At 49.5% G+C, this 24,632-nt stretch overlaps 8 protein-coding genes and 1 non-coding gene across 9 annotated transcripts; 4 read left to right on the top strand and 5 right to left on the bottom strand.

The window, feature by feature from the left end:
- Positions 1-1,051: 1,051 nt before the first annotated feature.
- DEU56DRAFT_697409 (uncharacterized protein) lies at positions 1,052-3,723 on the bottom strand (the record flags this gene model as incomplete). The annotated part of the gene is made up of 7 exons (XM_041347255.1): positions 1,052-1,500; positions 1,607-2,380; positions 2,431-2,543; positions 2,594-2,722; positions 2,775-3,172; positions 3,224-3,411; positions 3,603-3,723. Coding segments are annotated over 7 exons (2,172 nt in total), but the record flags the coding sequence as incomplete, so codon positions are not given.
- A 1,047-nt stretch (positions 3,724-4,770) lies between these two features.
- DEU56DRAFT_823189 (uncharacterized protein) lies at positions 4,771-6,435 on the top strand. Its single transcript, XM_041354193.1, is given in 5 exon segments — positions 4,771-4,946; positions 5,005-5,985; positions 6,005-6,006; positions 6,033-6,093; positions 6,145-6,435. 4 exon segments carry the CDS (start codon positions 5,144-5,146, stop codon positions 6,227-6,229), a joined length of 990 nt encoding a protein of 329 aa, XP_041204866.1. The 5' UTR covers positions 4,771-4,946; positions 5,005-5,143; the 3' UTR covers positions 6,230-6,435.
- Positions 6,436-8,555: 2,120 nt separating this feature from the next.
- On the top strand, positions 8,556-10,272 carry DEU56DRAFT_558179 (farnesyl-pyrophosphate synthetase). Its single transcript, XM_041346801.1, has 4 exons — positions 8,556-8,998; positions 9,133-9,270; positions 9,325-9,546; positions 9,605-10,272. The coding sequence occupies exons 1-4, from the start codon at positions 8,879-8,881 to the stop codon at positions 10,250-10,252; spliced, it is 1,128 nt and encodes a 375-aa protein (XP_041204867.1). The 5' UTR covers positions 8,556-8,878; the 3' UTR covers positions 10,253-10,272.
- A 253-nt stretch (positions 10,273-10,525) lies between these two features.
- Positions 10,526-13,672, top strand: DEU56DRAFT_823210 (permease for cytosine/purines, uracil, thiamine, allantoin-domain-containing protein). The gene is made up of 24 exons (XM_041354194.1): positions 10,526-10,673; positions 10,736-11,087; positions 11,142-11,189; positions 11,238-11,273; positions 11,327-11,335; positions 11,387-11,421; positions 11,484-11,491; positions 11,543-11,567; positions 11,620-11,632; positions 11,692-11,745; positions 11,799-11,891; positions 11,948-12,043; positions 12,096-12,134; positions 12,186-12,238; positions 12,292-12,322; positions 12,375-12,494; positions 12,544-12,560; positions 12,611-12,623; positions 12,671-12,754; positions 12,802-12,813; positions 12,872-12,996; positions 13,047-13,149; positions 13,196-13,338; positions 13,399-13,672. The coding sequence occupies exons 2-24, from the start codon at positions 10,765-10,767 to the stop codon at positions 13,560-13,562; spliced, it is 1,644 nt and encodes a 547-aa protein (XP_041204868.1). The 5' UTR covers positions 10,526-10,673; positions 10,736-10,764; the 3' UTR covers positions 13,563-13,672.
- Positions 13,673-13,944: 272 nt separating this feature from the next.
- On the bottom strand, positions 13,945-14,594 carry DEU56DRAFT_558258 (uncharacterized protein). Its single transcript, XM_041346802.1, has 3 exons — positions 14,286-14,594; positions 14,139-14,219; positions 13,945-14,084 (listed from the first exon to the last, which is right to left on the bottom strand). The coding sequence occupies exons 1-3, from the start codon at positions 14,433-14,435 to the stop codon at positions 14,037-14,039; spliced, it is 279 nt and encodes a 92-aa protein (XP_041204869.1). The 5' UTR covers positions 14,436-14,594; the 3' UTR covers positions 13,945-14,036.
- Positions 14,595-14,726: 132 nt separating this feature from the next.
- DEU56DRAFT_t91 lies at positions 14,727-14,797 on the bottom strand. The gene has a single exon. It is a non-coding gene; the product is annotated as a tRNA-Gly (tRNA).
- Positions 14,798-16,104: 1,307 nt separating this feature from the next.
- Positions 16,105-17,667, top strand: DEU56DRAFT_823237 (uncharacterized protein). Its single transcript, XM_041354195.1, has 5 exons — positions 16,105-16,402; positions 16,456-16,599; positions 16,796-17,237; positions 17,291-17,368; positions 17,430-17,667. Exons 1-5 carry the CDS (start codon positions 16,162-16,164, stop codon positions 17,542-17,544), a joined length of 1,020 nt encoding a protein of 339 aa, XP_041204870.1. The 5' UTR covers positions 16,105-16,161; the 3' UTR covers positions 17,545-17,667.
- Positions 17,668-17,901: 234 nt separating this feature from the next.
- DEU56DRAFT_743165 (farnesyl-pyrophosphate synthetase) lies at positions 17,902-19,229 on the bottom strand (the record flags this gene model as incomplete). The annotated part of the gene is made up of 4 exons (XM_041348992.1): positions 17,902-18,549; positions 18,602-18,823; positions 18,887-19,024; positions 19,110-19,229. The coding sequence occupies 4 exons, from the start codon at positions 19,227-19,229 to the stop codon at positions 17,902-17,904; spliced, it is 1,128 nt and encodes a 375-aa protein (XP_041204871.1).
- A 759-nt stretch (positions 19,230-19,988) lies between these two features.
- Positions 19,989-23,959, bottom strand: DEU56DRAFT_743233 (uncharacterized protein; the record flags this gene model as incomplete). Its single annotated transcript, XM_041348996.1, has 11 exons — positions 19,989-20,255; positions 20,307-20,364; positions 20,415-20,755; positions 20,809-21,524; positions 21,582-22,355; positions 22,405-22,848; positions 22,903-22,924; positions 22,974-23,268; positions 23,314-23,431; positions 23,476-23,554; positions 23,609-23,959. The coding sequence occupies 11 exons, from the start codon at positions 23,957-23,959 to the stop codon at positions 19,989-19,991; spliced, it is 3,465 nt and encodes a 1,154-aa protein (XP_041204872.1).
- Between the last annotated feature and the right edge of the window lie 673 nt (positions 23,960-24,632).

Below are 24,632 nucleotides of genomic sequence, written 5' to 3' on the forward strand. Positions count from 1 at the left end.
AAGCATTGTTCATAGTCTTTCTCACTATTAATTATCTTGGTTTCGATACTATCAGGCACAGGGAGGCCCTCAATGCTCAAAGGCATCAGCCTTGTACAGCGAAGACTAGATGCCGAAGGACCAATAAATGCGACGATCCAGCAGCGAGCGACCTCCCACTCATCGCGCGAGTCGCAAAACTTTTTGAGCCGCAGGACTCTGACTTTGACAAAGAGACAGAGGGGATGGATGAGCCGCAAGTTTAAATTTAGTTTTCCGGTTGTATATTTTATTCTTACAAAAATATTTTCAGGCAAACTCTTGCAGAGTGTCTTGCCATCTTAAAGGAAACCAAAGACGTGTTTGTCTCGCTCATCAAGTCACCTACTGAGTTCGTGCAGGGCGTGTTGAAGAAGTTACTCGCTACTACTAGTATACCTGACGACGCTGCAGAAACACGCACGACCCAAAAATGTGACATCACCGTTATTCAAGACACTATCAATTCTATCGAGGATCTACACTGCGAGGTTCATCGAGGGCTGGATGCGATTCTGGAGATGTGCGGGGTTTGCGATGAGTGGAAAGCAGGTAACGACATCTGTCAGTCTATGAGTTTAGTGGTAACCCAACTAGATGACATCTTGTGTCATGCTAGTATGTCGGGGATTTCAGAAGTTGTGATCGCTTACGAGTTGGGCGAGTTGATGTATCAGCGAAATGATTGTTAGGGGATCGTTTTACTAGTTATGCTGCCTTGTGTACTATGATAGTAAAACTAACGAGATTCATGACATAAACGAGCAGGTGCAAGCTGTTGATTTGAACAAAAAATTACAATATATCTAAGATCAACGTAGGTACTAAGGGTGCGGATCTATCGGGATTAGAGGGAGCTTTGGCGATGGTGCAGACTTTAACGGCATTTACGGCTGTTGGATTTGAGACGCTTCGACAAACGTGGACTTCTTGGTTCTGGTGCCGAACATTTCTTGACCGGGCTGGAAAAATATGTCAGTTGAATTGACTTAATCAGAACACGCTAAGCTGCTTACCTGGAAACGGTCGAACTGCGAGATTCTGTGATACATTCCATCACCCATTTTACATCGTCTACAGCTGTATGCCAAAGGGGGTCGTCGCATCCAGTACTGTTAGCACAACCCCACCATTTTAGCGCGGCCAATACACTCCAGAAGCCGTTTTTCCTGGGTTTGTCGAGAAGACTCCAATCATTACCATTATGGCGAGGGACTTCATTGGATGGCGATATGTTCCCCCACGTGGGCTGAATCCCACACCACCAACTCCAGCATGCTGTGCCGAAGTTCTCGGGGATAGGCGGCTGGCCTGTATGTGCACGGGAAATCCACCAGTGAATTGCAAGTGGGCGATCTTTGCTGCTGAGAGAGGCAGTACCCTTCCCAGACGAGAATCCAGAAGACTTCTCAAGCTCTAAAAAAGTTGTGAGTAGAGCATTATATCGAGAGGGAAGTTGGGGGGCGGTGAGATATTCGATCGCTTCCCGGATCCATGCAGGGCAATTGGTGGGAAGCACTGATATACGATCTAAATCATGATCAAACTCAGATCATGGTAGAAGACTCACCAATGTCATCATTCTGACTGTCCTGAGCGAGTGAGCAGACGGCGTTGTCTACACGAGGGGATAGAAGAAGTTCCAAATCTTGCATAGGCGGTTCTGAAGGGGACACGGGAGTGGGCTGTGAATCAATATCATCATTCTGACTGTCCTGAGCGAGTGAGCAGATGGCGTTGTCTACACGAGGGGATAGAAGAAGCCCCGAAACTCGCGTAGGCGGTTCTGAAGGGGAAGCGGGAGTAGGCTGTGAATTTGCCACTTCAGGAAGAGGTGGTTCAGAATCCGAGGGCAGTGCCGATCTACTGCGTTCTGCTCCAACTGAATTAGGAATTTGGTTGGTGTCCCCAGCCAGGATGAGAGTTCCGTTGGTGTGTGCATTGCTGGAAGGAACAAAATGCCTAAAATTGATATCGGAAGGGCCCTTCTTGGTTGTGATAGGGCTGCCAGTGCGACGGTTGACATAGGTGAGGCGGGCTGCCGAGTGGGGGAGTTGAGAACGGCGGTACTCCCATATCCCGTCGGCTGGAGACTGATCGTCATCGTCATCATCGGGATCCGATCCATCCGGAGAGTCCGTATCGGTGGTTACTTCACCGTTGTCGTCGTGAACTGCTGTCAAGCGTCGTTTGCTCTTGGCAGGCCATTTGACTGCCTTTCCTTTGTCATTGGTCGATGTGGTTAATGTCGTCTCTTCTGCCATGGCGGTGTCAGAGTTGGGATGTGCTAGGAGACCGTCAGAATCTTCCAGGTCTTTGGCGGGAGTGTCTGGAAACTTCCGATCACAGCGATCCTCTTCGGCTAAAATACCGTTATTTGAATCGTATAACGGTAACGAAGATGTCACTTACTGTAGCAGCCATTGAGAAATTCCTGAAAAAGCTTGGTGACGATCTTGAATTTTTCCTTGTTAGCCGTCTGCCAATTTCCCGGCTGTGGTTGAAGATTGACACCCTCGTGCATGCTTACGAAACACGTTGAGAAACACTCAAGGGATGATAACACACGACTTACCTGATTACACTAATTTTGCCTTGCTTGCGCGGTTCGGGTCCGCCAACCATCAGGGTGACGTGCATGCCCAGCGCACATGAGATTCCAGATAGCAGAGGTCCTGCAAATGACGCAAGTCTATCGAGAGCACTGGAAACAATTAAGCCGCCATTATTGGGCATAAGATTATGTTTGTACGTACGCTTGACGAGAAACTGGGTCAGTAGGAGGAGAGCTTTCCAACGAGGCCTTACATTTCTTGACCGCCTCTTTGCCTTCTGTCTGGGCGAGTGCTTCATATTTTTTGATGACCGATGGTTCTTGCTCCTCAAAAATAGTCCGCATGACATGTTCGCGGAACGAGGGTTTCTCTGCCGGAGGGCAAGATGAAAGTTCCCACTGTGCCTCGAACCTTTCTTTCACAATGCTTTCGTAGAAATCCTTGGACCACTGCTGTTGAGCTTGCAGGGTTCTGGGCTTGTGTAGTGAGACGCTGGACAACTGGGAAAGAAGACATGGCCATGGATTGTTCTCGGGTTTCATGCGGGGGCCGACCTTGCGCACAGCTTTGGAACGGTTGTCAAACCAATTACGTAGAGTCTGTAGCGTCAATTTGTTTTAAAAATGTAAGAATTTAAAGGAAAAAAATACCTTGCGCATGGCTGTAATTTTGCGCTGCTTTTGAAGGGATTCTAACGGGGTGAGCGTCTCAGAACAGTGAGATACGGGAGACACGTCGGATGGCAGTTCCTCTGAGACCTTGAGTTTCCAATGAAAACACGTGAAATAGTCGTTCACAATGATATCTAGGTAGTCGTTTGCACGGTGAGTCGGTACGACTAAGGAAGACCATGGACAGGGATCCATGGGACACAGACCAAACACAAGGAACAAGGTGATGGTATAGGTGAGGACTAGCTACAACACATGCTCGAGTATATCTATCTAAGTGCCTCGAGGCCCAGGCAAGACCCCTGGCACCCCTGGCAGACCCCTGGCCTCGGACATGGCCAACCCCTACCGACACAACGGGTTTGACTTTCTGCGAGGCTGCTCGCATACTTCAGGATATGTGATGTCAGAAGCTCTAGTCGTGATCCTGTTGCCCAGCATTTTTTCAGTATTTCTACATAGGCGTTAGCATCACCAGGCAGCTGGTCAGGTTCATCTGGTGGTATATCTGGCACTGTTTGAGGAGGGGGGGATTTATCTGACGGTCTGCTCGATGGCATATTCAAATCACTGTAAACGGATGGAAAATAAATACATGGACATGGTATTATCACTCACCCCATGTATCCCTGTAGCCAATATAGAGTGGAATGCGAGTGGTACCAGTGGCAAGGCTGGGGTAGTATCCAAAGGAAAATATAAATGCTGACAAAGATGTATACCTGTCCTATTCATGCACGGCGCGTGATTAGTTTTTGATCCAGGTAAATAGAATAATATATACCAGGAATTATCCTGCATTATCCAGGTATTTCTTACACCTGGATCGTCGGTATGCTCATTTTGGATGGCGAGCATGAGGAATTCAAAGTCCGAATGCTGGACGAGGTTGTGTAAGCTTTGCCCAAAAATGGAAACAGTACTTAGCGTGCAATTTGGAATGTCCGCACATGGCCATTACCGCACTATTATGGCCATATCTTACAACTACGGCTCAAACCTTAAATCATCGGTGTAGATACAGTAGTACGATTTTCTGTAGTATGCTACGAGTTTGTTCACGCAATTCACCGTGCTTAGTGTTTTTCACGTGGCCGAAAATTCTATAGTGGATGGGCGGTATCGCAGAGGTGTATTGATAAGAACTTGGCAACCTGCCTGCTGGCACTCACGTGGGACGTGGGAGCAAAGTCACATGACGGCTAAGTTGAATTTCGTTTGGAATTTTTAAGTAGAATTCCATGTCCAAACAGAGCCTAAGGTAAATGATTAATTCATGTCGCCCAAGTAATATGCATTGCGTGCGAAATGACTTAATGCACAAGCTGTCCTGAATACTCATCGATCATCGTTCATCGTTCATCGTTCAAGTTGTCGGCGGTCGTGCGACAGTGTGGTGCGTCCTGCTGCGCTAGTACTTTTTTGTTCGACATTCCGACAACCTTGGAATTGCGAGAATGCCGTCTTTTACGTTTCAGCTCTGAAAATTTCAAACATGATGATGCATGATGTGACATCACTTACTTTTGCACCTGCAAATTGTTCATATCTCACCCTGCAGCCAATCGCCTGAAAGCGCGTTGATGAGCGTTTCGCACGAAAGTTGAGGCTCGAGCTAGGCCCAACTGGTGCTGAAAGTTAAGTAACGTTCAACCACCACCTCCACCACATCCTTAACCGATTGGTTAAGGAAGTAACGGAAGTACGTGATTATATCTTTGGTCCGGAATTGGTGCTGATCAAGTTCTTGTTTTCTGCAGGGTCGCGTGGCACACAACCACCGTACCGAACACTATGGCGAGCATATAAAAACCTTACCTTCGCCTGGTGCGCACCCCAGTCGAACTTCCTTCGTATTTGCTACTACCCCAGATCACGACCCACCCACACTCGTTTAACATGTTCAACAAGTCCGCTCTTTTGATCATCCTCAGTGCTGCTTTCGCAGTTGCCCTTCCAACCGGCTCCATTCCTAGTACCCTGGCCGGCGTCCACGTCCTCGGCGTCAGCGCCTCTGATGTTAAAACCCCATCCACAAACTACGCCGGCGTCCCCAGTGTACGCAATGTTCGCGAGGAGGCCCAACCTTCCCTCCAGTTTCCCCAAGTTGACGCAGAGAAGGAGAAGGCTCCCACAGTTCCTAAGGACACTTCCAGCGTCCCTGGCGTCACTCTCCCTCAGGGTGAGACTTTTGTCACAGACACACTCCCCAAGGTAGATGCCTCTACCGGCTCGGTGCTCAAAAATCCCTCTATTGCTCGCAGCAGCGTTCCTGCGCCGCCGCTTGCCTTTTCTAACTTGAAGGACAAAGACAAGTCGAGCAAGGATGACTCGGAAAAACCCGATGCATCTACACTCAAGCCCCCCAGTAGTTCAGCATCCATTTCCTTCTACGCTCGCACTCAACCCAACAACACAGTACCCCAACCTAGCGCCACAACGCCCGAGAATCCTGACACACTAGTATCTGATGTGCAGTCTACAGTGGAAGGCGCTGGCAAGGTCACTGTGATTAAAGGCAATATGCCCCGGGAAGGTCACATTCCAGGTGTTCACATGCCTTCCGTACCATCCACCCACGAGTCCACCCAGTCTTCGCCCCCTCAAGACTTGAGTTCATTTGCAACTGATGCTGCCACCGGCCTCAAGAGCGCCTCATCCAATGTCAAGTCGCCATCTATGGCGCGTCGCGCTGAGTCGTGCGACTCTGAATACACCTTGACCTACTGCAGGCAGGTCTTGTCGTCGGACGACAGTTTCATTCCGCAGCTGCTCCGTTTCTTAAATGTGGATACTTCTGTTACTGGCAAAGTGGGCCTGTCCTGCTCGGCTGCAAAGACGAGTGACAAGTGAGTTTTCTCCTTTTCCCTGCTTTCAAGTCGGTTGACATCGCTCGTTAGCATCTACCCCCTTTGTAGCAAGAGGTTGGATGTGCAAGGCTTGGCACTCGACTGCGTAGATGCTATCGTCAACTCCCTTGCCTAAGCTGAACATGTATACTTTATGTCCTTCGATTGGAACTTGAAGCCAATCCAACTGGAACTGTTTTTGGGCGTAGCATAGTGTTTGAATATTTCTTGCTACCAAAATTTACTATCTACACTGATTTACTACGCTCTATTCTGTCATATACCCATACTTAATGGTTGTTCATACCTTGTTCAATTCAGATGTTCGTCACAACTGGCCCTCAACCGACCTACCGAGTCAATTTTGCATCCTTGAAGGTTCTGGTTGTAGGAGTCTACCGCGAGTCCCGGACTGTCGGGCGGCTCAGCTGGAGTGCACCTTGGTACGTGGTACGGTGACGAGACATTGAGGAGGCTTTCCTTACCAGAGCTGCTACACTTGCGTGATATTCGCAACAATGGTTCGGGCGTGTTGTGGAGGTCACCGGCCATCACTAGCATATGTAGCATGTGTATTACAATCGTATATTAACTGCTCTCCCTCTGTTGTTCGATCTGTCAGGCCTTCAGGTTCGATGCAATAATAAAATGATCGATCGCGCCACCAATGATGCCTCCTGTTCAATTCAGTCCAGCCAATCACGCCAATGTCAAAAGGAGAAGTAACACAATCTAAGGTATGTCTACACGCGTGTATAGCTCGGTACAACATGTCACGAGATGAAAACGACGGAGAGTAGGAAGCAGGAAAACGAAGGCCAGTGTGAAATGATCACCTCTGTTCTCTGGTGCAGTGGTACTCTGCGAAATCAGGAACATCAATCTCTAGGGGGATGCCAGTGATCAGCAGTCCAAGAATTGTCCTGACCATTGAGGGACGGAAGGCTGTGCCCAGACTTCAAGGTACGTCTATAGACATGTGTTGTAGTAGCCAACAACGCCTGTCATAGACGCACCTTGGATCCGCCGGGTGAGCCCAAAATGTAGTGTCAGCGCAAAAAAAAGATGAGGAGGGCAGCCATGTGGCGTGCGGGTGAGGGTTGAATAGCACGAATGGAGCGTGCGAGCGTGCAGTGTCGACGAGCGCAAACGGTGCAAGGTGGAATTTTGCGTGAGGGGATATGACTGATGTGTGGTCCTTCGTGCATAGAATCGCAGAACAGTGGTCGAGGTAAGAGGCGAACGAAGCGATTGGCCGAAGAACGAAGTGGCACGCGAGCGGCGGAGACGAAGGCGGCAGACAGTCAATTACTCACCTTTCAGTTCGAGCAACTAACTACTCCATCACGAACGACAGCCTCAGGCTCACACCTACTGCACAAAACCCACGGCTGATGCACGCTGTACCATACATCAGGCGCGCTCCTGCGACCACCGCACGCGTTAACCCTTTACCCAAAAAAAGAACTCACCAAGCATAGCAAAAATAGTGGTCAACCACAATGAAAAGACATCTAAAGACGCGGGCGGGAATATAAGAGAATGTCAGCGGGAAATATGGAGCTCCGCCTTGTAAGCATACCACACAGCCATGGCTCCTTGAGACTGAATGACGGAGGATCAATGACGCTGCGGAGAGACTACTTTGGCGGGCGGGCAGACAATAGAGAAGCTAGCAAATACACCGGCGGCAAGACCAGCGACTAACACGTACCCGATGGCAGCCTCACGGTCGCAGCGATGCAAAGGGGAGATGAGTATATGGTAGAAGAGGGAGGATGCGCGCTAGGACGTGCCAAAGGGGGAACAATAAATACGAAGGCGGTAGAAACAGGAAGAGAGCGAGATGGAGAGAAAACAGAGGCGGCGGGATCCTTATAAGCTATACAGAGGCTGACAGTGATGCTTATGACGCGCATCCAAATGATGCAATGAAACTTATCTAGCGTTCCAATCCAACCCAATGGTCAAAGGTGGGCAACAAAGTGCTCCCATCCATAAATTGCACCTAGCATAACCGTTTTTTCCCGTGGGGATGGGGACTCTATGTTGAAAATATTTATGTTCAGTCCATAAGTACTGCTATGGGTTACGCTCTATTCGTGACGCACTTCGGATGTGACCGTGAATTTGATCTCCGTTACGCGTGACAACTTCCACACAGATCTCGCTATTTCATCTTTGGGCCGCGCAGTGCGCACTGCGGCGACCATGCCTGGATAGCTTCCATGTTTATTTCGCATCGCTCGAATGCTGTCTCGAGAGTGGTGACCGGTCAATTCATTTTGTCCCTGGTCATCATTCGAGTTTAGCAGGATCTCGTTCTTCGAATCGAAGGTGCAGTAAAATGTGAGTCCTGGCATCTAGTTTGGTAACTTTAGTTAGAGACCATTTTTCACTTGTCCTATGTTCCATTCCATTAATTAAGACTCGTGATTCAAGTATATATGTATCATCATGCTCACACGTTTCACTATCAGTCAACCTCAGGCTACTCCCTTCCTAGGTTCGGGTAGTCGGCCGACACACCAGGAACATCGGGATCTCATGATTACCGGGTGAATTGTCATTCGCTCATCTAGCATGCGCACAGGACGGTGTAATGTCATAGAACATAGTTCATCACGTTCCGTTCAGCAAGTTCTTAAATTCGAAAGTCGTCTCATATAATATTAATCAAGTTCTTATAGTAAAGCGCTGTATCCCTAAGTGTCCGTCAATCCCTGCCCCAATTCACCCGCACATCAGTGTCACATTCAATCCCTTCGCTACCTATTTGTGCACGATGCTGCATGCAGATACACGGAACAAGTTCCTCGCAGTATTTGAGGGTATCCGCGAAGAGCTGGTTGTGCACATGAAGTCCAAGAAGATGCCTGAAGATGCCATTGCGTGGTTCAACGAGGTTAGTTATACGTGTTCCAATGTTTACGTTTTGATCTTGCCCACCATTAATGTTGTCATATACCATATATTCTCACTGGTGTGATATCACTGCACCCTCTGGCAATTTATCTTCTCGACCTCCCATCCAAACAGAACCTAATATACAATGTCCCTGGAGGTAAACTCAATCGTGGTGTATCTGTCGTTGACACCGTCACAATTCTTCTAAACCGCCCTCCAACCGACGATGAATACTTCAAAGCTGCCCTTCTTGGATGGTGTATCGAGCTTGTACGTTCTCCGACCTTCGTTCTGAGCTATTTACCCATGGTCACACCCTGATAGCTTCAAGCATTCTTCCTTGTTTCCGATGACATCATGGACGGCTCTATTTCGCGCCGTGGCCAACCCTGTTGGTACCGCGTCTCTAATGTCAAGGGGCTCGGAAAGGTACATAACGTTGCCATCAACGACTCATGCATGCTTGAGGGCGCGATCTACCACATCCTCAAGAATCACTTCAGGTGTGAGAGCTATTATGTTGATTTATTGGAATTGTTCCAGGAGGTACACACAACATCGTTTCATTGCACCTCATAGAGCCTCTCTTACTCCAGTCACACAGGTAACTTACAAGACCGAGATGGGTCAGCTCGTTGACCAAATCACCGCCCCCGAGGGCAACATCGACATAGGCAAATATACCCTCCCCAAACATACCTTCATTGTGCGGTACAAAACTGCCTATTACTCCTTCTACCTCAGTGTTGCGCTCGCCATGCGCATGTGCGGCGTCCCGGACGTATACGAGCTCAACGGAAAGACCGTCGAGCCGTACAAAGAAGCCGACCGTATCCTCATTCCCATGGGCGAATTCTTCCAGGTGCAAGACGACTACCTCGACTACCACGGCACCGAGGCACAGATCGGCAAGATCGGTACGGATATCATTGATGGCAAGTGCTCCTGGTGCGTATGCACAGCACTCGCGCACGGTACCGACATGCAGAAACGATTCCTGTTCGAGAACTACGGCAAGAAGGGTCCCGACCAGGCTGCGAGGGAGCAAGCTGTGAAGGACATGTACAACGACGAGCAGGGGCTGAACATTCCCAAGCACTACGAGGAGTATTCGAAGAATACTGTGGCGGAAATTAATTCAATGATCGAGCTGGTACCAGAGCCTGGTGCGCAGGACGAGCTGAGGGGTGACAGGTTGAGGCGGGACGTATTTCGGGCATTCCTGAGCAAGATTACTGATCGTACGGCATAGGATTACATGATGAGGTGTAAGAAGAAAAAGCGCCATTAATCAATTGCTGGCATGCCTACGAATGTTTACGAGATGGCTTGATTGTGGTGAGCGTCTCAGAACTACGCACGCACGTAAGGCGCTGGGAGGACACACATAAGAAGAAGAAAAAATGGTAAAAAAGGAAAAATATTGAGGGGGTGTTGTTTCGAAATCCACTTTAATTATGTAAGAGCCTGATATCTGGGGCGTTAGAGATTAATTGACCGTCCAATGACATTACAGTACTGATTCAAATTTCATGCGTTCATGATATGGGCCCCTTGAATCCGATGATATCGATTCATTAGTCCTAAGTATGGAGCCGGGATTGAAATTCGGAGTCCAGACGAGCAACCACGTGGAGCAATCGTAACGTTACCCTGCAGAATGGGGAGCTGAAGTACGTTCTTCGGATCAATCGTCTCCAAGGAGCTCAAGTAGTTCCACATGCAACACCACCAGCGTTGAGACTTTCATACTAACCACCCACGATGACCATCTCAAAGGAAACAGGTCTGCATCCTTCTCGCTGGCGCAGGTTCCTCCAGTACATTGAAGTACCCACCGATCCTGGAGTGCCCAACACATCATGGCTCAACCGCGACCTCATCCCCATGCCCAAGGAGCGCCGCACCTACAAGATCTGGTCCTACTTCATCTACTGGTGTATCTCTGGTCTCTGCATTTCAGGGTATGCCGCGGGCAGCACACTCCTCGCGTATGGCTTAGACGCGCAACATGCTATCGCGTCCCTCGTCATCGGAGGTCTCATTGTTGGGGTCCTTTGTGTCGCCTGCGGTTGGATGGGAGAGAGGTGGGGATGCTGTGGTTACGGGACGGATTCCGTCGAAATGCTGACACCTTAAAGACATCACATAGGCTTTACCGTGGCGTGTAGGTTCAGCTGGGGCATGCGGTGAGTATCCAGCAACTGGCACCACATAATGTTGATTTTTTTTGGCAGAGGCGCCTATTTTCCTGTTCTTATTCGTGCATTTACGTGAGTGATGCGCTAGGCAAATTGGGGTACACTGTTTGATATCATAACTCAAGGACAATCTTGTGAGTCTCGAGTTTCTTTTTCAAGTGCCGAGGGTAGATGTGTCCATTTAGCTGGGATGGGCTCCAGGCTTACTGGGGTGGACAAGGTAACTCATTTTCTACTTGTGTTCTCTGTTCCGTTGTTGATAAACTGCGCTATCTCACACAGCCGTTGCGGTACGTCCCCAAGTCTTCGCGCGTCTTACTTCATTCCACGCATCTGAATAGGTGACCATCGGCGCTATCATTCCTGGTGCGTAACCTTCCTTTCAGATTGGGCGATGCTTATTTGATCTTGTTTTTAGGATTTGCCCACATGTCAGCAGATTCAGTTCATGAAGTCACATTCTGTTTGTCACTCACGCGCGATGTCCTAGGAAACAAACGTTAGCAGGAGGAATGCTGCTGACCAAGGACTTCATAGGCATAATGTCCGATACATCCTTTCGCCACAATTCCATTCAATCTAACATGCCATATGCAGCATTTACTACATCTTCTTCGTCACAATCATGCGCGTCCCTCCTGAGCGGCTCCAGAAACTATTCATAGCCTCCTCTGTCATGTTTGGCAGCACGTAAGCTCACTCACCATTCCGATTTCGCACAGCGCCGCACTTAATCTACAATGCAGCCTGATAGGACTTCTTGCCTGGGCAGTCTCGAACACGCACTCTGGCGGTCCCTTGTTTCAGGAGCAAGCCAGTCCCGTTCACGGTGGAACAGGATGGTGAGATCATGACCTGAGATACGGTTAGATGTTTTGATAAGCAATGCAATAGGGCCATGTTATTCGGCATCACCGCGATTCTTGGTGCATGGTACGAGATTTCCCTTTCGTCGGTTGCACGCGCACCTAATATACTGGAAAGGGGTGGCGGGACTGTCGGACAAAGCGACTGGACACGCTATGCCAACCGGCCATGTCTGTCCAGCGCTCATCACACTCTGATTCATCATACTGACCTGACCCTTCAGATGCGCCCACGCTATCTCAGCTCATCGGCGCGTACGTGCAGAACCCATATTCACCTTGGTTCAACCTGGCTGATTACTCCCAGTCCATTTTGCATCATTGTATGTGCCACGATCGGCATCATCGTCACGTCCTGCGCCCAAGAAATTTTAGGGAGTCTGATCTGGGAGCCTTTCCTGCTTCTCGCAACTCTACAGGATTACTAGTAAGTGTAGGGATCATCCGCCGGGGCACAGCTTAATTCATTTCTTTAGTAATGACTCCCCAAGAGGTAAGCACGATCTCGCGGTAGGTGTGGGTGCTCAATTCTTCGTCGGACAGTTCGTGCTGCGATGTACGTCATACGTAAATATGCTCTAGCTCCTTCTCTGACTGCTTCAGTTTCTTTGCTGGACTCGGATGTGTATGCGCCCAGCTCGGCATTAGCATTGTTCTCAACTCTGTGAGCGTCGGAATGGATCTTTCGTACGTCCGTGTTGTCATGTCTTAACGTCTATCTGACACACGAGTAGGGGTGTCGTACCGTACGTATTTTGCATTTGTACCTCACATGTGCAGATCAACACAAATATTCTTCCTCAGACGCTACATCAACATCAGGAGGGGTGCTTACCTGATCGCCTTTCTGGGGCTAGCTTCAAACCCTTGGCAATACCTGTCCAATGCTTCAACTTTCCTAACCGTGATCTCTGGCTTCGGAATATTCTGTACGTGTTAAAGAAGTCTTATACATCACACATAAACCATGCCTATTTAGTCGCTCCCTTTTCTGGGATCCTTCTCGCCGATTACTTTGTAGTGAGGAGATGCATAATCAAGCTTGAGGACTGCTACATCGGCGGCGAGCGTTCTATTTACTGGTGCGCAAACATCCCAATGCATCTTCTTTCTCTTACTCCTGCCAAGGTACCGCAATGGCGTCCACTGGCGCGCTCCACTCGCCTGGGTGCTTGGTGTCCTCCCAACCATGCCCGGGCTCATCATGACAACCCGCGACGCGACTGCGTGGAATGCGTGGGTGCGCATTTTCCATATCGCATTCTTCGTCGGTAAGTTTGCCGCCATGAAACGGAACGTTGAATACTCAGTAAAGTTTGGTGATCACGCAGGTCTTGTGATATCATTCGTCACGTTCTCGGTGATATGTTGGGTCTCGCCCCCGGGGAATGTTGGTATTGGAGTCCCGTATCATGAGGAAGGTAGTTTTGAAGTGGACGTGGGTGAACTGGAGACGAGTGAACTGGAGATCGAGGAGAAGAAGGGAGTGTCATAGATGATGGTTTATTTCATTTTCATGGAACCATAGTACTCATGTTGATCCACGACAAGATGTTTCATATGAGTCAAGACTATGGTGGGGCTGCAGCCCAAATTGACAAGGCCCTCAGTGGTGGCAACACGATACTGAGAAGGAGTCCTGCAAGCAACGCAGAGCGCCGTCGATAGACATTCCACGATCAGCTGTTTGATGTCCAACACACAAGAACGAAACACATCTCGAGCTGCCCTCAATTTTATAAATCGGGGGGGGGGGGGGGGGGGGGGGGGCATTCCCCGCACAAAACAAAGAAAAATGGGGTCACAAATAACTGGTCTGGAATTGGGAAGATCTCTTAGTAGATATGTTTACGCTTAGCGATTGGGGGCGTGGGCTACCATAATATCAATATCATATTCTGCAAATCATTTGCTTGCAACTATCTAATGGCGCAGAAGACACTGGCATACATGCTGTACATCTCTAGAACTAAGCAGTGCAATTCCCTGCTATTCCGGTCTTCTTTATAGCGCTGACCTACGTCGACGATGAGTACATGCTAGTAATACTCTTGAAATTTAAAATACGCACGCCCTCGCAGCAGAGTGTGGTCGTCGTTGAGTTATTGCACGCGCTCACGTTAGGCACCATCAAACACCCTGCACCTTCGCTCTATGCAACGCGGAGGCAGGTAAAGTTAGTTCACGTGCTCCATTGAAGGTAGGATCCGAAACGCACATAATTGTCACTGACAACTGCACAGCACACCGGGAACCCCGAAGTGCAGCCTCCCACGTCGTTGGCGACGACTACAACGTCGGGTTCGGGAGCAGGTGTAGCAATCACGGAGACAGACACGCAAAGCAACACCAGTAGATGGGTGAACATGGCGGGATGTGCAGGAAACTGGGGAAATAAATTCTGAGGTCATTATGACTGGCAGAAATATAGCAGTCGCTAGAGAAGCATGACCGAGTTATACCCGAGAAGAAGTTTATCAGTCGAACTTCTCGTAAAGTCTCATTGTGAGATGTTGACATCACCCATGTTGATTCGAAGTAACGAACCTCCAACTTACCCATTTAAGAACTTCAGATTCAGCACTCAGCGCCAATGTACAGTATGTCATTGAAGAAAAATAGAGGTTAACAAACCAGCAAAAACAAAGTAGACCGCCAGTGCATTAAGAGGGAATCGAACCCCCGGCGGGTCGATGGCAACGACCCAGGTTACCACTACCCCATTAATGCTTGTTATTTTGGAACTTCGGCGGCACCATGACGCACCCAATATAATAGTAAGCCATTTACTGCATCGATGACATGTATGTATCACACAGCACTCACCTGAATCTCCGAAGCAATCTTGAAGAGTATAAAACGATTGTGAGTCCCACAATGAGTACTCGCCTGATTAATGGCATACAGTGCATGGCAGTCGATTTCGCTAGTGGGAAACAAAACCGTTTGTGGAGAAGAATTGATATCTCAACGTACCTTTGTGAATCCAGGGCTACGGCTCCAAGTAAGGAGTGAGAGCCGATAAAGCAAAAAGAATGTTGGACTCACATTCTGATCAGTGCAAAAGAAGATACCGGCTAGCAAAGTACTTAGAAGATCTGGTGAACGCCGGTTCCAGCAATGTATTCCAGAAAGGTACCAAAAAGAATCCTTACCAATGGCCATCGAAACCTCGTCTTGCCCGTTAGGACTGCCCACTCGAAGTCCAGGGAGACAAAGAATTCCCATCTGAGCCGTCTATTAGATCACAACAATAACCACTACTTGAACAAGTTGTGCTCGCACATATAGACCAAGGAGGGCATGCATAAGCTTCAGGAAGATCACCGAGAGCGGATCAGCAAAACCAAGTGATTGTCGCCAAAACGCACTGGAATCCCTCTGGATCTCTTCCTGCGACTTCCAGTTCACCATCTTAGTAGTGGTCACGAAGCTTCTAGTAGGTATGAACGGCACCAAGACCGTCAAGCTAAAGAAGAAAGGAGTGTGTTAGGTTAATATCAGTAGGGTCACGCTATTCACCCGCCTCAACGACAACCCAAGCGATCTGCGGGGTCAGTAGGGCCGTGCCGATTATTTGTTTCAACAACAGCCCCAGCGATCCACTCCCTTCGTTTAATTGCTGCCATGATTGCATTTATTGTGAGCCATGAGGTATGAAAAGTTGGCGGTCCTAGAGAATCCTATAGACCCCGACTGCCTTGGTCAGGCTAGCGCAGTGCGGACTCGTTTCATGGTTGACCATTGGACTTGTGCCCTTTGATGATCATGATATCCCCAGGCCAATCTGCCAAGTTGGCAAAGCTAAAGATGGGGCCTTGTTCAAAACTTGTCAAGTGGGTTCTGCAAACTGCAGTTACTGTGAACCCCAGACCAACGGCTTGCGGAGATTCGTAGCTCGAGCTTCTATTAAATATGGGAACGGTCACCGAAACGTCTGCTTATCGTGAACAAGGTATCGATAAACGTCGAGAAGAGAACAAGAAAAGAATCAATAAAAAGTCGAAATGATAGCACCGAATTTGGTAAGTACAAACATCGCTAAATGGCTCATCACCGTGCCGCCCAACGAGCGCTTACATCTTTCGTCGACAATGTCGTACGGGGCCTACGTTCGCTCGCCGTCTCCTGTATTTTCAGACTCTACCGTGCAACAAGATGACTCCTCATCAGACGAATCACTTGTTCAACCAAGCGTGAGCCAAACGGGCTCGCCGGGGCCTGTAAATGCTGAGCATGGGGAGGCAGCAGGGTCGGACACGATGACATGTCTCTGGGACGACTGCGGTGTCATCTTCAGCCACCTCCCCAGTCTCATAGAACATATCCACACAAGTGCGTTCATATCCTTACGTCTTTGAGACTAAACATCAATTGTACGTGTACAGCGCACATTGGCGTGCACAAGTCGAACTACACTTGCGAGTGGGCGACATGCAACCGTCGCGGGCTCGCACAGACTTCGCGATTCGCCCTCATATCTCATATCCGCTCTCATACCGGCGAGAAGCCGTTCATTTGCTCCCGGCCAGGTGAGTGGCGGGCCCTCCCTTCAGTTCTTCTTCTACTATTTTGCTCTCTCTTCCATTTTGAATCGAACGATGATCACCGATCTGCCTCTACTCCGTTCTTGCCATTTATACTTTCACCTCTCTATCCCAATCGTTACCCAGCTCAGTTTATCCTAGTCTCGCTTCTCTTTGTAACCACTCACTCAAATACTGCCAGAATGCGACAAGTCCTTCACCCGCTCCGACGCACTGGCAAAGCACATGCGACTACAACATAACATGCCCCCTCCACCCTCCGGCCGTGGCTCCCTAAGCACACGCAAACGCAAGCGGTCTCTCTCTCCCACCCACCCTCAAGCCAACGCGCCCGCGCCCGAGCAGTCCGCATTTAACACCTTCAAGCTCGAACCACAGACGCCTTCTGAGCTTGAAAACGGCATCGGGGGTGGAGGGGATTATTTCTCGGCCCTCACGCGCGAGGAAGACGACGATGAAGACTATGGAGAGGATGATGGACTTCCACCGCATTTGCAGAGGCTCATGGACCCTAGGACTGGTCTGATCATGGGCCGCACGCCTGCGCTAGTCATGTACATAATTCAAAAGGCGAAAATGCGCTACGCGCTCGACACCCATGCGGCGCTCATCGAGGAACTCAGGTGCGCTAAATTTATCTGGAAGGTCCTCACGCATTGATGTCGTCCCATACTAGGATCACGAGGGCACAGGCGAAGGAAGAAAAGGTAAAGAAAGAGATAATGCTGGATGACTTGATCAAGACTGTATTTGGGTGCGTTTGTCCATGTCCATTCTCCGTCTGCTCTTCATTGATGGGTTCTACTGGTATCCAGAGAAGAAGCAACCACTGCTGTCTCGTCAGTTTTCCCCCTATCTCCAGCACGCCAGGGCCTACCACCGCAACCGCATCATGGGCCAGGCCCGTATCCACCGCAACATGTGCATTGAGACTCCAGTACCCTAAACCCCTCTTGTATTATCGTTCTGCTTTCTTGCATTATTGTTATTATGATTTTCGCTTTGCCCGTGCGTATCATGAAAGTTCACGCGGCTGGTGACTCAGATCTTATCCATGGGTTCATGCTCACTGAAGTTCTAATCTGCCACACTTTTCCAAGCCCGCAAATTAGTACCTTTCCGTTGTCCTTTATCAGGTATGTCCCACATGCGCCACAATTTGCGATGTGGGTGTTGTTGGATGGTTTGCGATGAATAGTTATGCCTTACGCTAGGGTCCATGAATCTCCAATAGTCCAACACAAGCAAAAATTACAGTAATTGATCTTTTACATGGACATTCCTATTCTACGCCTTGCGGTCAGTGATTTTGCTCAAGAACACACGGAACGCATCCCGCCTCAACTTATCACCCTTAATCACCTCCTCCGCACCAGGCTCAGGAACCTGATCAATCATCGCATTGATCTCCGCCACCGCCCTCTTCTGATACTCTTCATAGCGCTTGGGAATGTTCAGCCCCTGCTCGTCGTTGTACATGTCCTTCACAGCCTGCTCCCGCACAGCCTGATCTGCACCCTTCTTCCCGTAGTTCTCGTACAGGAGCTGTTTCTGCGCTTCTGTGCCGTACGTGAGTGCTGTGCACACACACCAGGAGCATTTGCCGTCGATGATGTCCGTGCCTATTTTGCCAATCTCTTCCTCGGTGCCGTGGTAGTCCAGGTAGTCGTCTTGCACCTGGAAGAACTCGCCCATAGGGATGAGAATCCGGTCGGCTTCTTTGTATGGCTCGACGGTCTTTCCGTTGAGCTCGTATACATCGGGGACACCACACATACGCATGGCGAGCGCTACACTGAGGTAGAAAGAGTAGAATGCGGTCTTATACCGTACAATGAAGGTGTGTTTGTCGAGGTTGTATTTGCGAATATCGATGTTATCTTCCGGAGCGGTGATCAAATCGACGAGTTGACCCATCTCGGTTTTGTATGTGACCTGCAGCACGTCCATGTCAGAAGGTAAAAACTTAGCAGAAGGGGCTGCATACCTCCTGGAACAACTCCAAGAGATCCACGTAGTAGCTCTCTTGCCTGAAGTGAGTCTTCAGGAGGTGGTAAATAGCACCCTCGAGCATGAACGAGTCGTTGATGGCGACGTTGTGGACCTTTCCGAGGCCCTTGACATCATGGACGCGGTACCAGCAAGGTTGACCGCGCCGCGAGATAGAACCATCCATCATGTCATCAGAGACGAGGAAGAAGGCTTGTAGCTATAATTATAAGTAAGTACTATTGGCTGAACGTGGAAGAAGCCGATAAGGCATTGGACGCACGAGTTCGATGCACCATCCAAGCAGGGCGGCTTTGAAGTACTCATCGTCGGTTAGAGGTCGGTTGAGGAGAATAGCAACCGTATCAACGACAGATATGCCGCGATTGAGTTTTCCTCCCGGAACATTGTAAGTGAGGTTCTAGCCGATCGAAGGAAGCAGGTTGCAGGAAGATTGGAAGCAGATATCAACATCACTATTCACGAACCCACGAAAAAACACTTACTTCGTTGAACCACGTCACAGCGTCCTCAGGCATCTTCTCTGACTTCATATGGACAATGAGCTCCTCGCGGATGCGCTCGAATACGGCGAGGAACTTGTTACGCTTGTCTGCTTTCGACATTGTGTGCGTGTGGGTCGAATGTGTAGTTGGTGATAAGATTGGGTCTGGTATGGACGAACTGTTCAAGGCTAGGGAGACGGTGTCTAGGGCACGGTACTTCTGGCTGACGATGAAGGCTAAAAGCAAGAAGAGTACTGGTACAAGATGGTAGATCCTTGGGCGTTGGTTAAGTATGGCTGTAGGATATCGAAAGAGTGGACAAACGTTACCTTGGAGTGGCCAGATCTTTAAATTATCTGACCAGATGTAAGAATGAGACCACTTTTGATTTTTATCGAGAATCCGAGATTGATGGCTTAAATTGATCACTGAGTACAAGCTTGTTCTGACTTCTAACAGGGTCCCGAATTCGATGCCTTGCCCAATGCCCAGCGCTCACTGGCAGTCAATGTCCGACAGCAAAGAAGGTAACGGTGACGGGACCGGGTAGACTCGGACGCGAGTACGACCCACAATTGCAAATGATAGTCGCTCCCTTGGCAGTCCATCTATCGGCCGAGGCCAAGATTTGTCGACCACGACAACCGCTGCAGCACTGAGCTGCCACTGTTCGGTGTACAATCCTTGCTATGTATGTAGTTTTATCCATGGATGATGAGAATCACTGCCACGAGATCCGAACCGACAGTGTCGGTCATTACTGGCCCGAATTCCCATGGGATACGAGAGCGAAGTAAAGAAATTCGAAAGAGAAACAGCGCTCTATAGCTAACAGACACGTTAATCTCGTATCGCATACATAAGTATTTCTACAGGGAATTACATATTTTGTGGAGTAGGCACATTAACACTCGATACATTCGTCCGAATTTTAGATCGATAGTGCATCACCAGCTCGCCAGCCTGGCGCCAGAAATAATGCCGCACAGCAGCCAGAGTCATATCCAGCGGCAGAACAGAGTCGTTGCAGAGGATTTCGTACAGGTCTTCACCCCTAGCACGATCATGCGAGTTTTGGCTATCATCATGTGCTGGAGGATCTGTCGATATAGGACTGCCAGATATCTTATCTAGCTTTTCTTGAACCTGCATTTCATATCAGTTGTTGCACACCGCCCACACAGGAGATTCACTCACATGATGGGTCAGCTTGCGAACTCTGAGGAACCTGCTTGACGTTAATTTGGACTGTGACCTTTTGAAGACTACGTTAGATTACTCTCGAGTTGAACTAAATCCACTGACGTATTGAGCAACTCAGGCAGTGGCTCATGTCCTAGTTCTGTGCCTGGCCAGGGTAACAGCACAAAAGACACCTTGACAACAGGCGGGCTTGTAATTTTGTTGAATAGCAGGTATTCAGCGAGCCACAGAGGTACCGTTGACTCCAGTTTGTAAACGTCTGCCCATGTAGTCGACACGCAGCCCCTATAGACTGTTCTCCATCCGGGATATACCTCATCAGATATTAATATTGTCATTGTCGGAGGCAACATCAGAGTGGGTGCATCGCTGGACGTGGGAGGTGATATGGGGTTTGCGAGGAGCGCCTGCACAGGCGATTTTTCAACGGTGTCTGTAGGTACCTGGATAAATAGGCGGTCAGACAAACACAACTTTTCGCATTCGCCATATTTACCTCCGGAGCGATTGGCGTATCAGCCAGATTGCCAGAAGGGCTAGATATAGGTGAGCCCGGCAACGCGTCGGTGGTCGCTTTTCTCACAGTGCCTTTACCAAGACTCTTCAGACGTCCTATGAACCCGCTGCCGCTAGGAGTGCCTGGTGTCGGTGTTGCCAGAACACTCGAGGGACCACTCCATGCAGAAAAATCACCGGCATCTGACAGCGCAGTGCTTCCCGTAGACGGGCGCCGTGCATGGGGTTGGGGAGAGAAGTAATCCACGTCCCGAGACGCGCTTTGGAGTGAAGTCACTGAATCAAGGCCATGCGTCCGTATTGGTCGAGGAACTGGGGTGGCATCGTTCGGGGGCGAATGCGGAATGATGGATAGCGGTGGGGGAGATTTCAGCGCAACGAGCGGTATCATCGGGGTAAGAAGAGGGCTGGGTCGCGTCAAAGAAGGGAGTGAAGGAAGGACAGCGGGTAGACAAGTAGTTGATGTGACGACCGCACTGCTAACAGGAGCTCGCGGCGGCCTTGTTGAAGACTCAAAGGAATGCCGCAGTGTGGAGCTCGAAGAGTTCCCGTTCAGTTCCAGTGGCTGCGGAGCTGTAGCACGGTGTATTGAGTGACCAGCCTCTGAACCGTGGGTGTCACGTTTACGACGAATGCGTTGCTCCTCGCGAATAAAGCCGAGGAACAAATTTCGTAGGACCCACCTACCAATGTTGACTGCAGTGTATATTTGGATTAGATGATGATAGTTTACACAAAGGAGGATATCCTTACACCGGAGTTCATCGCCAAAATGCCTGTCGTGGTCGAAGCCAGCTTCGTCTGCATATATCTCGGCATCGAAACAGCGCTCATTGATGTGCACAGTGAGTACGCCAGTTTTCGTGTCAACAGACGACCAAGATGAACTGACAGCTTCACCCTCAATGCGCTCTCGAACTGCTTCAAGCGCCTCACGAGGACTCCGCTCTTTGTCACCCCCTGTCACACTCCCGTTGTCACGACGAGGCCCACTGCCGGAAGTACTGCCAGATCTACTCGCGGCACGCACCTCCTCACGGGCAAACCAACCTCTGCAGATTCCTCGCACGAGATCCCAGACAGCGACCTCGCCCGTCGTGTCTACCGTTAACGCATGCATCCGATCGTTCAGCAAGATAGCTCGCACGAGGCCAGGAGAGCCTGCTATCACCGCATCTGGGTTGGCATTTAGAGGCTCGGCATCGGCAGCGAATTCCCGAGCTTCGTATGCTGTTCGAGAGTCATGCACTGGATCAATATCGGTGTGCGCCATCGAAATTTCACTTTTCATGCTCCGGAGGGTATTGGGGGGCATGAGGGAGGAAGAGTGGTGGAAGGCAGCATGGAGTGGTGAACGTCCTCCGGGAACGGAGGCGATGGATGCAGCAGAGTATAATGTTGCAACCTCGGGATCGCGTCCACGCAGAGCGAATGAAGAAGGGGAGAAAGGACCATCAGGAGAAGTGAGTCGTACAAATGATGCGAGAGGGACACTGGGGTACGCCGCTGTAGCGTCATCCCTACGAACTAGTCGATAGCTCAGTAGTGAAAATTTGACATAAAAATGTATATGCACCTTGATGTATAGACGATGGCGCAGACCACTGTATAGAATCAGGTCCATTGGAAACTTGTCTCCTCGAGATTGTAGCAACGGAGCTATCAGAAATAATTTCTCTCTCTTCATCTAAGACTCGTTTCGGTGCGGATTTTGGCAACCTCCAGCGACTGATGCTCGAGTTACCGGAGGCGGTCCAGAGAAGGCCGTCATCCGCGGTCACAATTTTATTGATACCTTCCCCAGCTTCAACAGAAGATTCCCGCGCAACGGTGATGCAGGTACCGTCGGAAACATCTACGCATCCCTCCACGTCGACTTTGCACACAATTCCCGATTTGTCGCCAGAGTAGAACACCTCGAGCGAGGGATGTGTTGAATGTAGAGACCAAACAGAATCTGTGTGGTATGCAAACGTGTGCAGGCATCGCTGAGATGACAATGACCATAGCTTGATGGATGCTAATGGTACAAATATTCAGGAAAATATTAGGAGAATCACGATGAGTTACATACCATCTGCAGAACCTGTGAGGAGCTGGCCAAATTCATGAGGAAAAATCATTATCGAAGCTTTCATAACTTACGTATCGCGCGTCCTCTGACATCAGAATAGCTCTGATATTGTCCGTGTGGCCGACGAGCTTCCCCGTCCTCTTTCCCGAGCGCGGGTCCCACATCCTGACGACACGTTCTGGAGATCCACTTGCAATAGCGTGTCCATATGGGTCGGAGGCTATTGCATATACAGAGGCTTTGGGAGCAGTAGCATCAGGCGGGTTAAGGGTAAGGAATGGTTCGGGCGTTATCGATGCTCGGCTGAGATCCCATAGTTTGATAGTCCGGTCAAATGAGCCAGAAGCTATCCAATTTTGTTCACGACTAAACACATGTCAGCACAAACCATTATGTTTGAGGGATACATACCAAAGAGCGAGACAGCGTGCATAATCGGCGTGAGACCCTATTGCAGTGGGGTCACTGGGAGAAATAGCATGGGGATGCCAGGCCTTGATGGTTCCATCAGATGACGCAGAAACAACTGCTTGTGGTCAGCCCATTACGCGCCGCCACATCCCATGTGCTTACCTGTCTGATTATAATTACAGAGCAAGATATCGTTTACCCAGTCTGTATGGGTTTGTGCGCACTGGCGGAAGCTGGAAGGCTACACAAGAGATGCATTCAGTTACGCACGACCATAATGAATAGTGTATCTCACCGATCCTGATGTCAACGCATCGGTGTCCAACTGCCACTGGAGTTCGTACGGTAACTGGTCCGTTGTGCTGCCTCTTCGCCTTCGACCTCCACCCTCCTTTACATCTCCTAGCACATCACCATCTCGCCGCTCGTCTTCCTCAGCTTCTTCAGCGAGTATTTCATCTCCCATCCCGGTCAACATTTCCCACCTGTCTAACCGACCTCTGCGGTGCCTGCCATCATGTCTCTGCCTGAACGGAAGTCCCAAATCCCATGATATGATTAGTCCATCCCTTCCACCAGTGTAAAGAATGCCTTCCGGTGTGTTCCGACCTTCGAGACGCGTGGTTGTGTCGAGGGCGAGAGACATGGCGCCCAGCCGATGCCTTGGATGAGAATTGTCCGAAATGCTCTTCTTGTCGGCCAGCGGTGTCTGAGAGTGTATGAGTAGCGGGCGTATAGAACCATTGCGGGGGACTCCAAATGGTGGTAGCCTAAGCCGTGGAACATTGTCCGTGGGTGGAGGTATTACATATGATACCCGTCGCCTGGGAGGTGCCATGTGAAGGACAATACAGATTTACATGCAGGTATACAGGCGGTATAGTATACAGTTGTCTCTGAAGGACGTGTGACACGTCGACGAAATGTGGTTAGACGCTATTGTTGACGATGAGGAGGATGAGATGGCGAGTGTTGTGGAATGTGTTTGGTGCCTGATCAACTTGAATGTCGTACCTGCTTGCCAGTGGGCGTGTGCATGAGATGTAATCTAATCTTATCCATATTGGCATCATCTACTAACATCGTGGACCACGTATACCAAACGTGGGCCGTATCTAAACTTGTACATCACCCCCCATGACCGACGACAAGAGCAATCCTTGGCAGTCTTCTAATTTCAAAGACTGCTTCGTTGGAACAGGATCACAAAGTTTGAGCACAGACGACGACCATTCTGACCTCTTCACTTCATATCTCGCTGCCGAGACATGGCAAGCGCTTCCACTTTCATTTCACGAGCTCCGAGCTACCCTAAAATT

Source organism: Suillus clintonianus, assembly GCF_016758775.1.
Source record: "Suillus clintonianus strain FC179 chromosome Unknown DEU56scaffold_81, whole genome shotgun sequence".
NCBI classification, from domain to species: domain Eukaryota; kingdom Fungi; phylum Basidiomycota; class Agaricomycetes; order Boletales; family Suillaceae; genus Suillus; species Suillus clintonianus.

What these genes read in the sequence shown, in the direction of transcription:
- DEU56DRAFT_823189 (XM_041354193.1), top strand. Translation starts at nt 5,144, where the DNA reads ATGTTCAACAAGTCCGCTCTTTTGATCATCCTCAGTGCTGCTTTCGCA. An exon ending in GCTGCAAAGACGAGTGACAA is followed by an intron (nt 6,094 to 6,144) that starts GTGAGTTTTCTC and finishes ATCGCTCGTTAG; the next exon opens with CATCTACCCCCTTTGTAGCA.
- DEU56DRAFT_558179 (XM_041346801.1), top strand. Translation starts at nt 8,879, where the DNA reads ATGCTGCATGCAGATACACGGAACAAGTTCCTCGCAGTATTTGAGGGT. An exon ending in CCATTGCGTGGTTCAACGAG is followed by an intron (nt 8,999 to 9,132) that starts GTTAGTTATACG and finishes CCATCCAAACAG; the next exon opens with AACCTAATATACAATGTCCC. An exon ending in TATTGGAATTGTTCCAGGAG is followed by an intron (nt 9,547 to 9,604) that starts GTACACACAACA and finishes CCAGTCACACAG; the next exon opens with GTAACTTACAAGACCGAGAT.
- DEU56DRAFT_823210 (XM_041354194.1), top strand. Translation starts at nt 10,765, where the DNA reads ATGACCATCTCAAAGGAAACAGGTCTGCATCCTTCTCGCTGGCGCAGG. An exon ending in TGCGGTTGGATGGGAGAGAG is followed by an intron (nt 11,088 to 11,141) that starts GTGGGGATGCTG and finishes GACACCTTAAAG; the next exon opens with ACATCACATAGGCTTTACCG. An exon ending in ACCGCGATTCTTGGTGCATG is followed by an intron (nt 12,135 to 12,185) that starts GTACGAGATTTC and finishes TATACTGGAAAG; the next exon opens with GGGTGGCGGGACTGTCGGAC.
- DEU56DRAFT_558258 (XM_041346802.1), bottom strand. Translation starts at nt 14,435, where the DNA reads ATGTTCACCCATCTACTGGTGTTGCTTTGCGTGTCTGTCTCCGTGATT. An exon ending in CAGTTGTCAGTGACAATTAT is followed by an intron (nt 14,220 to 14,285) that starts GTGCGTTTCGGA and finishes CGCGTTGCATAG; the next exon opens with AGCGAAGGTGCAGGGTGTTT. An exon ending in CCACACTCTGCTGCGAGGGC is followed by an intron (nt 14,085 to 14,138) that starts GTGCGTATTTTA and finishes TCGTCGACGTAG; the next exon opens with GTCAGCGCTATAAAGAAGAC.
- DEU56DRAFT_823237 (XM_041354195.1), top strand. Translation starts at nt 16,162, where the DNA reads ATGTCGTACGGGGCCTACGTTCGCTCGCCGTCTCCTGTATTTTCAGAC. An exon ending in GCGCTCATCGAGGAACTCAG is followed by an intron (nt 17,238 to 17,290) that starts GTGCGCTAAATT and finishes GTCCCATACTAG; the next exon opens with GATCACGAGGGCACAGGCGA. An exon ending in TTGATCAAGACTGTATTTGG is followed by an intron (nt 17,369 to 17,429) that starts GTGCGTTTGTCC and finishes ACTGGTATCCAG; the next exon opens with AGAAGAAGCAACCACTGCTG.